This window comes from Lycorma delicatula, chromosome 1 (genome assembly GCF_047948215.1).
Source record: "Lycorma delicatula isolate Av1 chromosome 1, ASM4794821v1, whole genome shotgun sequence".
Taxonomy (NCBI): domain Eukaryota; kingdom Metazoa; phylum Arthropoda; class Insecta; order Hemiptera; family Fulgoridae; genus Lycorma; species Lycorma delicatula.
Genome location: NC_134455.1, coordinates 198,596,782 through 198,608,659, shown reverse-complemented (window position 1 = coordinate 198,608,659; position 11,878 = coordinate 198,596,782). Strand labels below are relative to the sequence as shown.

At 28.8% G+C, this 11,878-nt stretch overlaps 1 protein-coding gene across 1 annotated transcript in view; it reads right to left on the bottom strand.

The window, feature by feature from the left end:
• Positions 1-955: 955 nt before the first annotated feature.
• Positions 956-11,878, bottom strand: part of LOC142327281 (pre-mRNA-splicing factor RBM22) — a 34,283-nt gene continuing 23,360 nt past the window's right edge. Inside the window, exons 5-6 of the mRNA XM_075370182.1 lie at positions 10,859-11,002; positions 956-1,673 (exon numbers count right to left, since the gene is read on the bottom strand). Of these exons, the coding sequence (XP_075226297.1) occupies positions 1,025-1,673; positions 10,859-11,002 (793 nt within the window). The 3' untranslated portion in view covers positions 956-1,024. The remainder of the gene's footprint in view (positions 1,674-10,858; positions 11,003-11,878) is intronic.

The window sequence follows — 11,878 nt, the reverse complement described above, 5'->3', positions numbered from 1 at the left end:
CATACAGGAATCCCCTACATTCTTAGTTATGAAGATATGTTCTACCTTTTTGAAACAAACACAACTTTCAAACTTTATTTTCTCATATAACATCTGGTCTTTAATAATAGCAATTGTCTTTGTAAATTTCAGCAGATTTGCTTTTAACTGTTGAGAAACAAATTACAGCTTGAAATTCAGACTTTCTAAGACTGTTTATTTTAGCACTTATTTCTATTAAGTTTTGCGCATCGATGCAAATACAATTGGACTACTGTTACTAACAAATGATTAGTGATATAAATAAATGTGCTATGCTAGTGATATCTGCTTCCAAAAAATAATTTGTAAAGCAAAAATGTTTTACCTAAAAAAAAAAAATAAAAGGCTAATATTACAAGAATTTAGTCCAGTAAAATTAATCATTTTTTCCAGATGTTAACAAACATGAAAATGACTAAATTGAAAATATTATAAATGGGATATTTTTTCTGAATGTATTTTATTTAAAAATTAATAAAAAGATTTCCGTAAAATTTTTCAATGATATAAAATCTTTATAGTAGCCGACATGAGACTTTTTTTGAGACATATATGTAGGACAGGGTGCAAACTTTTATACCAGCAAAATTATTCAGTTTATATCTTCTACTGTTAACAAAACAGACAGGAACTAAGAACCAGTTAGTTTAAATATTTGCCTACAGATAGCATTTGAGTAATAATCTGCATACAGGAACACAGAATCCTTTAACACAATTGAATGGACATATAAAAGTTGCCAACCTCATAACATATAAATATAGAACATTAAAAAAAATTACAGTTAACATGTCCATTTTTAATTTTAAACTGAAAGCTTTAGTTCATTTTTTCACTTAATCTGGTCACTTTTAACCTTAAACAAATATTGATATTATAATTTACATAAACATTTTGATAGTTAATGTTTGTATAATACAAAACACTGTTAAATGAATTTATGCATTTTTGACATATAGAATATTTATTTTAATAAATCTTTACAATACACATAAAAGAATCTTCAATTGGTTTTTTGAGCTGTACCAAGGCGAGAAGGATCTTGTGAAGGATAATGTATAGCAGCAACTGTGCCAGGTGGAACAAGAGAATTATCAGGAGGAAGAGGAGGAGCTGTTCCAGGAGGGCACAATGGAGGTGGTTGAGGAGTGAACATGGGGGGTCGCATGCCTGGTGGTAATCGCATATGAGGTGGAAAGAAAAATGGTGGGGGAGGTGGTGGATGAGGTACTGGAGGGCGCAGGCTAGATGGAGGTCTAGGAAGTGGAGGGGGTATAAGCATAGGAGGTGGAATGAAAGGTGGTGGAGGAAGAGGTGCTATTTCTGGTGTTGACTGTGCGATATTGAAGAAATTTTCCTGTAAATCAGATGGTGGCATCGGCAAAGCTGCTGGCAGACCAGGCACGGGCTCCAGATTTTCATTATTTTCTGTTCCTCCATTCGTACTAGTTGGAGTTGTGGTAGAAGTGCCTTGGCGGCCTTGTGATTTACCCCACTTTATGGTCATTCGGCGACCACCCAATATCAACTTGTTAAACGTCCTCTCAGCAGCTAACTCTGCAGCAGAACGTTGTGTGAACTGTATAAATGCACACTGCTGGCGTGGAACCAAAGATATACTCCTTATCTCTCCATATTGATAGAAGTGATCTCTAAAAAAGAATAGAAAACAGAAAAACTTAATAATATATCAGTCAAATGAAACAAAACTTAAATCAACCATAAAATAATCAGGTTAGTGGAGTCTATTAAGACTAATATGGACTTTTAAACAGATCAAAGCATCAAATTCTGCACAAACTGATGATAGTTACTCACTACCAAAAAGTTATGACACTTAAAGGTGAAATGAGGTTGTCTCTATATAATTTTGTAAAATGATCTTTTTAAAACTCTGTTATCTCAGCAACTATTGAAAAAAAAATTAATAACCTATAATAATAATAATCTATTATGTACTGTATCAAGACTGTTCAATATGAATGTTTTACATCTAGTTTTCTGTTTTGTACTTTACTTGATGCACACATAAATAAACAAACAAACTTCAACATAACAATGATGAAACTTTTTATTTCTAAAAATAATAAAATTAAGGTTAGGGATTAAGCAGTAAATAGTTGTAATTTTTTTCAAAACATGTAAATTTACCATTTTTTCTAAATTAATATACTGAAATTACAAACTAATAAATAATTGTTATTTATCTCTGTTTGACACATTTCATATCTAGAAATATGAACATACATATGGAAACATATACAAACATTTCATATGGTACAAATCATGAACAATAATATAAACTTAAAAGGTAGACACATTCTTTTAGATTATTTTGGTAAATTACTTCTAGCAATGTATCCACTGTGGATGAAAAAAGGAACTATATTTTGAATTCAAATATATTTTAAGCAGAGTTAAAATGAAATAAAAGTGGAGAAAAATACTTCAATGAACTATTCCAATAGAGGTCTTTAAATGTACTTTTAATGCATTGGATTATTACCTCAGAAACCATCGGTTAATACAAAGAGTAAAAATTTAAAACAGAAAAAAATTATTATGTTGCATCTTAATGGTATTAACTGGGTTAATAAAATTAAACTGATAAGTTAAATAGTTTGTATTGATCATAATTTAATTTAGACCTAACATTATTAGATATAAGTTTAATAAATACAATATAATCCTGTTCTGATGTCTACCATACAACGACTACTACATAAAATGATCTCTGATCATGCTTTCATTTGTTATAAACAGTGCCTTTTCAGGTGCAAAATCTGTTTTGTTTAATAAACTGATTGTGCAATGATTGTTTTGTATCCCTTGGATATGTGCTAGCCTATGTGAAGGTATGAGGTAAATTATAATGATGTAAGTCATAAATTCAATAAACAATAATATTCATATTTTCAATAACAACAATTATCTTACATGTTTACAGTAAGTGATTATAGTCAGCGTTACACATAATTTTTTTCATTAGATTTCATGAATAGGTTAGTTATAAAAACAAATAGTATTCTACAGTTATGAAGAAAATTGTTAAAAGATCCACACAAATGTGAAGGTCTATAAATTTTTTGGATTGTAAATTTGTTACATGATTGCTAGGTCATTTCCCTCTCGATACTTTCCATAGGTTTAAATAAATTTTCTTTGGTAATTATACCCATTTACAATTGACAACTTCCAAAACAAATAGTGAACTGTTTCATGGATATTTGAAGTACTTTAGTTCTATCCAAGATAGTAAAACGTAAGGCATAAGGGCAGGGTTCCCACCAAATCTTAAGATTTGTTTATCCTGACTTGCTGACTTTCTTAACCAATTTAGTAAAAATTTCCTGACTCCCACAATGTTATTTTACTGCCATTTGCTCTCCAAAATATATACGTATTTAATTTTTTGCAGCCTCTGCACTATCCCCCATAGCTGCCCAACTCATGCCTTTTTTATTATTTGTTATTAGAAAGTATTTTTTAATGATTTTTTTTACAGTATACAATTAAAATTACGCTATTTTTTGTGATAAATTGTTTCAGTAAATTACATTGCAAAGTACAAAAAAACATCAACAATATTTAATAAAATTCTTTCATAAAAATGAACATCATGACAACTGATGTTATCATGATGTAACACAGATAATAAATAAAAACTAACTAAAGTAATCCTTGCACCTAAGATTGCTTAAAAATTTTTCACTAAAACTAGCCGCCTATATTATTTTGCAAAGTAAACAAAAAGCAATATTTAATAATTTGGTTTGCATAAACATGCTAAGATTTAGCAAACCAGATTTCCATTTAACAAAGACTATATATATATGTATGATCACAACTGAAAGAAAATCACTAAGATAAAAAGTAATACAGATAAGAAAACTAGAACAGAACACTTTATTTTATACAGAAAACAAACATTATTAACATTTATTTGAAAAATATTTAGTCATTACTCTAATGTACACTAAAAAATAAAAATAATAATATGAGATCTCAGTACATACGTATTATTATGTACATATAAAACAAAGGGAAACTTTTCTTCAGTATCTTTAGTTTCCTAATGGTTTACCCTTTCTTAAAAGTTTAATTTTGGTGGCCACCTCTTCTTCTTCTACCAGGGTTGTATCTCAACCTTTTCCTTTCTTCCTTCAGTTTTTTAATTTCTACTTGCATTTTCCTGTTAGGACTCTAATCTATTCTTCATTTTGTTTTCTAGAGCAGCTTTTCACTGAAGTGAGCATTTTTTTGGTAATGAATACATTCTCTTTTTCCCCGGCATCTACAATTGCATCAACAATTTTTCACTGATAAATTATTGTCTGTTCATGCAAATTCTCCAAAAGAGATTTGTAACGGAAAAGCCACCTTCAACTGTTGTGTTTCCAAGTGAAAAAAATTTGACACAGTTTTACTACTTTTCATAGATTCACATATTTTAGATTTTTTTCTAACATAGATAAAAAAAAGATTTATCCAATTTCCTCTAATCTTTCAATTCTTTACTGTCACTGTCTTCAGTATCTGGTGAAAATATTTTGAATTTGCCAGTCTAGTTCCTTTAGCATCCATGCATCGCAAAGAATACTGTTTCTTAGCTTTTTCAGTTATATTTCCAGTAAATCTATTAGCTTCATATGCTGCCATAAACACTTCATTTTATCACAACTAAGTTCAGGGTCATGAAGGATCACAGCTTGATCTGATAACTATAATCTGTCACAGCTTTACATTTTAAAGGTCTTTGTTCAACAAGCTTTGAGATGAGTTTAACTAATAAAGTTTGGTACTCTTTACAAAACCTCAGTTCATCATTTTCTGATATTTTTATTTCTTTCAGATATTTAGTAGTTTTAAATCTAAGATCAATTTTCTTTAATTCAATTTAATTTTCTAAGTTAGTAAGATCAATTGAAGTAAATTTCAAAGCAGTGTTTGCAGCAGCTATACAAGGTGTGGCTATTAAAAAACGAGACTAATGCTGCTATAGAAGAACTGCGCATGCGCCAAATTTGTACAACCGACAGCTGTGTAGCATAAAGCCTTCTCTTTCAATTGTTGCCACTCCAGTTTCTGTAAACATATTAATTTGGCCGTGGCCTTCATTTGGATAACATCTGTTTTTTGTTTTACCAAAAAAATGTGAAATGTTTTATTAGAGGAAAGAATTGTTGTGAAATCTCATAAGAAACTTGGAAAAACTGCGACTGAAACTTTATCTTTTATTAAAGCAAGTATATGGCAATGAATGTTTAGCAAGTGTGCAGATTTTTGAGTGGTTTAAGTGTTTCCAAGATGGTCGAGAAAAACTGAAGATGATGTTCACCCATGTCGCCCTTCCACGTCAAAAACTGATAAAAATATTGAAAAAATTGGTAACCTGATCTGATCTGGTTAACTATTCTTGTCTTTATTCAAGGTTGTTGCTCAACTCCGTGAAAAATAATAAAAAAATGACCTGAATTGTGAAAGAACAAGTCATGGGTTCATCATCAGGACAATGCACAGCTCACACTGCATTGTCCGTCAAGAAGTTTCTAGCCAAGTATAACATCCCAATGTTAGACTATCTGCCTTATTTGCCTGACCTGGTACCATGTGACTCTTATCTGTTTCTCAAGGTCAAATCTGTATTAAAAGGAACAAGATTTCATAGCACTGAAACAATGAAAGAAAAAGCAGCACACATCAAGGAAGAGCTCAAAAGAAGAATTCCAGCACCGTTTTGAACAATGGAAAATTTGCATGCAGCGTTGTAGGGATAGAGGAGGGGTGTATATTAAAGGAATAACTAAATATGTATAAATTTAAAATAAAAATATTTTACAGTATTACTCATTATTTAATAGCCATACCTTGTATTATTTGATTTAATTATACGGCTAAGAAGTGTTTTTAGAAGACAATTAAGATGATGTGAAATAAATAAGGAGTATCTGGCCTCTGAAACTACCTAAAAAATAGTTCAGAGTCAGACGAAATCAATTTGTAAAATGCTAATTTACATTCTGGGAATTTTTTTTACTCATCAACAATGGTGTATGGCTTAGATTGAAATTTCTTTGATTTGTCAATAAATTTCTATACATCATCCAAAATTAGCAAGACTCATTCTATTATCTAACCTTCTAGTCATGCAGTATGCAAAATTTTAAAAGACTTTTATTATTTTCTGTGATTGAGGTAATTCAGCACACTGATGGGATATCATTAAACAAGAAGTAAAGCTCTCTTAAAAAGGTATGAATATTCTGTTTGACTAATTCAATCCCTGTTTTCGTGGCTCTATTTACAATGTAAAATGCAAACACCAATATTCATCAAATGCTTTCCTTCACGGCATTCCTCTATCAGCTGATCACTGAACATTTAAAAAAAACTTAAATTCATTTGGTTCATCCATAGGTATTTGTAATATTTTGTTTTTATGTAGAGGGGCGATACCTTTTATGAAACCACTGAGATGCTGAGCAGGCAGACTTTCCCAAAAATATAATGTTATAATACCTTGATTGTACTTTATTGATTTCTGTATCAAAAAATTACACAAATAAGTCCATTTGACCCCTGTGCACAATTTTATGTTTCATCAAAGCATACCTCATAATTAACACAAGAACGTAGCTGATTTTGCAGATTGCCATCAGTGTGGTGCAAAGCCATGATTGATGACATAAGACCATTTAGTAGTTCCAAGCTGGAATTTTGATGTTATACAACTATCAGGAAACATAATTTTAAAAGTTGTACCAATATCCTCACATGAACTTAAGGATAACTTATTTTGTACAACACTGAGAACCTGCACAATCTCAGCCTTAGAAACATTGTCTCAATAACAAAAAGAAGTAATTCTGTTGTCATTTTGTGTAAATGAATTCAAGGATTGAAATGTATCATTTGCCGCTCAAATACTATTACTCTGGCCAGAAGATCTAGGCAAAGAACACACAGTTCTATCACAACCACCACTCTCACAACTGTTGATCAAAATTTTAGTCTGCTTAGTTGAAGTACCACTGGGAGATAAAAACATTTTCAGTGACGGCTGAGAATTCATTATCTCAATTATTTTATTACGTTGCTTTCCTTTACTGTGTGAAGTCACTGCCTTTTGGTCGACATTGTCCAGTTCAAAATGTTTTTACACATATCTCAAAAAGCATGATGCACATCTTTACCTCTTCTCAACCAATTCAATTCTGGATGTATGATACACTTAACTACTGGTCATTAAAAAGAGTTTTTTTTAGATTCCATTTAAAAGCAATTAATAACCAAAAATACAAAAAAAAAATATATATTTATGGAGGTATGAGAGAAATTGCAAGAAAACAGTTAACAATCTTTACATTTTTCTATGGTAATTTTTTAGTTAAAATTTCACGAGTGAAAAAATTAAATGCAATTTGGAATATCCTTTGTTTAATATAAAAAAATAATTAGGGAATGTAAGTAAGAACAGGACAGGCTATCTGCAGTATGGGTAATAGGGTTACCACTTCCCAACCAAGGGAAAGTATAACAAATATACTTTGGCATTACTTAAAAAAATACTTTATTAATAACCAACATTGTTAAATTTAATTCAGTAACAAAAATGCCCTTCTCTGAAATTTTTTGCAATTTTTCCTTACTTCCTGATTATTTTTCTAAAAATTCCTGGTTTTTCCTGACTAAGTTTATATTTCCTGACATTTCCTGCCAGTGGAACCATGAGGGAGATCTTAAAAATCAAAGTTAAATAAAAAATGTATGGCTGTGGAGAAGTAGTTGGAACTGAAAAATTCCTAATTCATCCTTGTCAATCTGATAAAAGAGTGATAATATAAATGTGGTTTTTATGAAAATTAATTTTTTAGTACTCATCAGTTTATGAATATATATACTGATCAGTTTATGAGTATCTGGAAAGTACCCTGTGCTAATTATCTCTAAGCAATCATATGCTGACATTACATCCAACATATGGACTTCACATCAATAAACAAATTAGTGTTTCTTTTGAAAATGAAAATGAATGGAGGAGCTTATATCTCTGCTAATAATGTTATATTTTACTATTTTAAATTAACTAAACAAATTAAAATAAAAATGTAAGAGCTAAAATTACATGGGAATTTTATTTCTATTCAATATGTAGTTTTTTAATTGTACTTAAAAATGTTCATATTTAAAAAAAAACCTTACTGGCAAAATCAAAAGTTCATAGTTGGTCGACCACTTGCTTATTTTAAAGACACTTAATTAATAAAACTGGGAAGTACAAAAAGAAACCTTGTTTGTTTACCGTTTTCAAAATATTTTGTACAGAGTATTAAAATAATGGAGGAAGGAATACTAACTAAATTTGCCAGACTGAAAAAATGTGTATCTTCAGACAAAAGTGGAGAGTATAACTCAGTGGAAATGAAACAGTGTTTAGTGATAAACAGGGTAGGGCAAATGATTCAATACTGACTGAAGAAAAAAATATTTTTTCACAGTTCAATTCAGTGCAGGAGAAGACTCTGAAAAACATCTTTTAACATCAAATTAATTGACCTCATATGGACTTGTAAAAATTAATAGTTTTTATTGATGAAGTTATGAAGGGAGAATGAGAACAAGATCAGTGAAGAGTTGGAGTCCTGATTGAAGAATAGTCAACTAAAGAATGTCTAATTGTGTGATCAGGAGTATAATGAATGAAGACAAAAAACTGAAACATGTTGATCAATAAAAGCCATCTCTCAAGATATGATTGTATAACTTGAATAAAATATTTAAGTCTATGATATTATCAAAGAAAATATAAGGATTTATAAATGTTCAATTGTGAGATCAATTTTGATGTACGAGACTGCAAATGGACATTAGACAAAATAATTAAGAAAAGATCTAAGTACTGAAAACAGGTTGCTTTAAAAAAAAATCTTACAGAGAATGAGGAATTTAGAACAAGAAAAAATACTGAAATTTGTTAGTTATTTAATGAAGCAGATCTAACATAAATATTAAAAAGCAAGAGAACCAGTGCCTGAGTCAAGTACTAAAAAGGGATTATGATATGATAAAGAAGGTATAGGAGAATGGTGTAAATGCTGTAATTAAAAGGAGTTTTACAGTAGACAGCAATGGAGGTGAAATAATATTACATCAAAAATTTGAAGATTATGATTAAAACACTAACAAATACTGAAAAATGATTACATTTAACAATACTAAATCCTTTACATAAAATAATTTTCCCATTTTGTGCTACAGAGATTAAAAAAGTTATATTGTCAAGGAATAGGAAGAATAAAAAAAGTATTAAATTTACACAATAATGTCACTGAAGTTAAATGAAAATCAATACAATTTTCTGAATTTTTGTAATTCTCTTTTTTTTATGATGACTATGCATGAAGCAACTAGTTTTTTGAAATTAAAAAGAAAACTTATACACATGGGCCATAAAGATTTACTTTTAAAATTACATCTTGCAGTCATTTTTTCTCAGATGTTCCTGAATAAATATATGAACTAAACAGCATGGTATGAATAATTAATTAACATAATTAGATTCTTATTGCATCTCAGAGTGAATATTTATTATGATAAGGCTGTAACAATAAGACTATTATTACTTGGGCTATTACAATGCACTGAGGCAGGCAATTTACATAAATTTTAGTATAAATAAAATACAATTTCATGTGTAAACATAAATATATTTATATAATCAATTTAAATATATAATATATATTTATGTATAGTCACTATCTCTCTCTCTCTCTCTCTCTCTCTCTCTCTCTCTCTCTATATATATATATATATATATATATATATATATATATATATATTGGTGGTGGGGGGCATTCACAAAGTTATGTCATCCAAAATAAATACATAATATATGCTCTTAATACATTATTTACTACAGGGTTCTATGCATGATAAATATTTTTCTACTATTATAAAAATGAAAACATTAGATCAGAAAATATGTCATCTTTCTGTTTTTGGGATGGTACTACTGGAGTATTAGAAGTACAGTGTACTTTTAAGCACAAATTGTATTTATTGTGGAAATTATCAGATGAATCAATCTTATTCAGAATTTAAACATGATTTCAGAGTTAATTTCCCCAGCTGTGTAGTAACAAATATACTGTTCTTGTTTGATGGCTAATTTCATGAATTAGGTATCCTGTTTCATGAAATTAACTGATATTAGTACAAATATTCTGATAGTTTTAAATGATACAATAATACATTTATCAGTAAATTATTCACAAAAAAACAACTCCAGAAACATTCTCCACAGATAGACTTTCTTTTTGTACTATTTGCAAAGCTACAAAAAAATTCCAATTTAATTAGATTTAATAAATGTAGAACATGAACTTGGAAATCCACTTTGACAGATGACTTCTGGAAAATAATTGATTCAGGTGTTTTGTTTGAGATGATGTGTATGTCTTTTATTTTGGTGAAATATGGTTTCATCTTTCTGGATATGTTAACAGCCAAAACAACAATGCATTTAAAGGATTCATTTTAAAATTACACACAATAATAATAATAATATGTTATAATATTAGTCAGAAAAGTTACTGCCAAATTGTAAGTATAAAACTATGAATACATGTATGCTGATTATTACATTTATTAATGTAGTAGTTGTATTATTATGCTAGCAGTAAACAATTCAATCCAGCTATTTTGTCCAACATATTACCATCCTCATATTTCTTAATTTATAACTAATTTATTATTATTAAATATCAGCTTTCCTTTTATTTTCACATTATAAACAAAATGCAAATAAAATTAATTCTAATGACTTCAAAATACCCACCTTAGCTCTTTTTCACCAACTCGTTCTCCTAAATTACCGACATATAATGTTGTAATGCTTTTATCTTCTGGCGATTCAAGTTTTGGCATTGCTGAAGCTCTTCTCATCAGCTTTTCAGCAACTGGATCATTTACACCATAATATCTTAAAAAAAAGAAAAGATATATATATATATATTTTTTTTTCTAAAGTAAAAATTTATAAGACCCATATTCCTCTGTACCAATATATTGTATTTTTTATAATCTAAAACCAACTTGACAACCCAAGTACATAATTACAAAGTAATGAAATGACACTTACCTTATTTTTTCTTTTCTTTATTCCAATAGTACTTTCTCAGGATCCTTCATCATCAGCTGTATATAAATTATATAAAATTACATATCAAACATAACAATTTTTTTTTATAGAATAAAAACGAAAAGATTAAAATTACTATCATATATAAAAAACATGAAGTCAATTAAATAAAATAATTACATGTATTTAAATATGATGTCAATTAAGAATTAAAAATTAAAATTAAATTTAAAAAGAAAATAATTAGAAAATCTATAGCATGTAACCTCACCAGCCAATGTTACATTACTGAGTGGATTTGAAATTATTTATATACATTCTGATTATATCTAGTTTTATCTAAAAACGTGCTGCCATCTGTTGCTGTTTTTATAATAGTATCATCTTCATATTCTGTTTGGAAGTTGATCAAGTTAGAAATTCATTTGTATTTATATATATAAAATCTCTCTAAAATGTCCAAACTTTTACTATTATTTTTTTAATTAAATTTCTTGATTTCCACTATTTCCAAATTTGTCTGAATATCAGATACAGTATGTTTGTTATTAATAAGGTGGTCAGCAACATGATAAACCCAATTTACCATTTTTATAATTAATCATGTGTTCTAAAAATCTAGTTTTAAAAGACCTATATATATATATATATATAATCATTATCACAATCATTATTTAATAAATTCTGGATATATAAGTCAGTGTGATTGTTATTTTT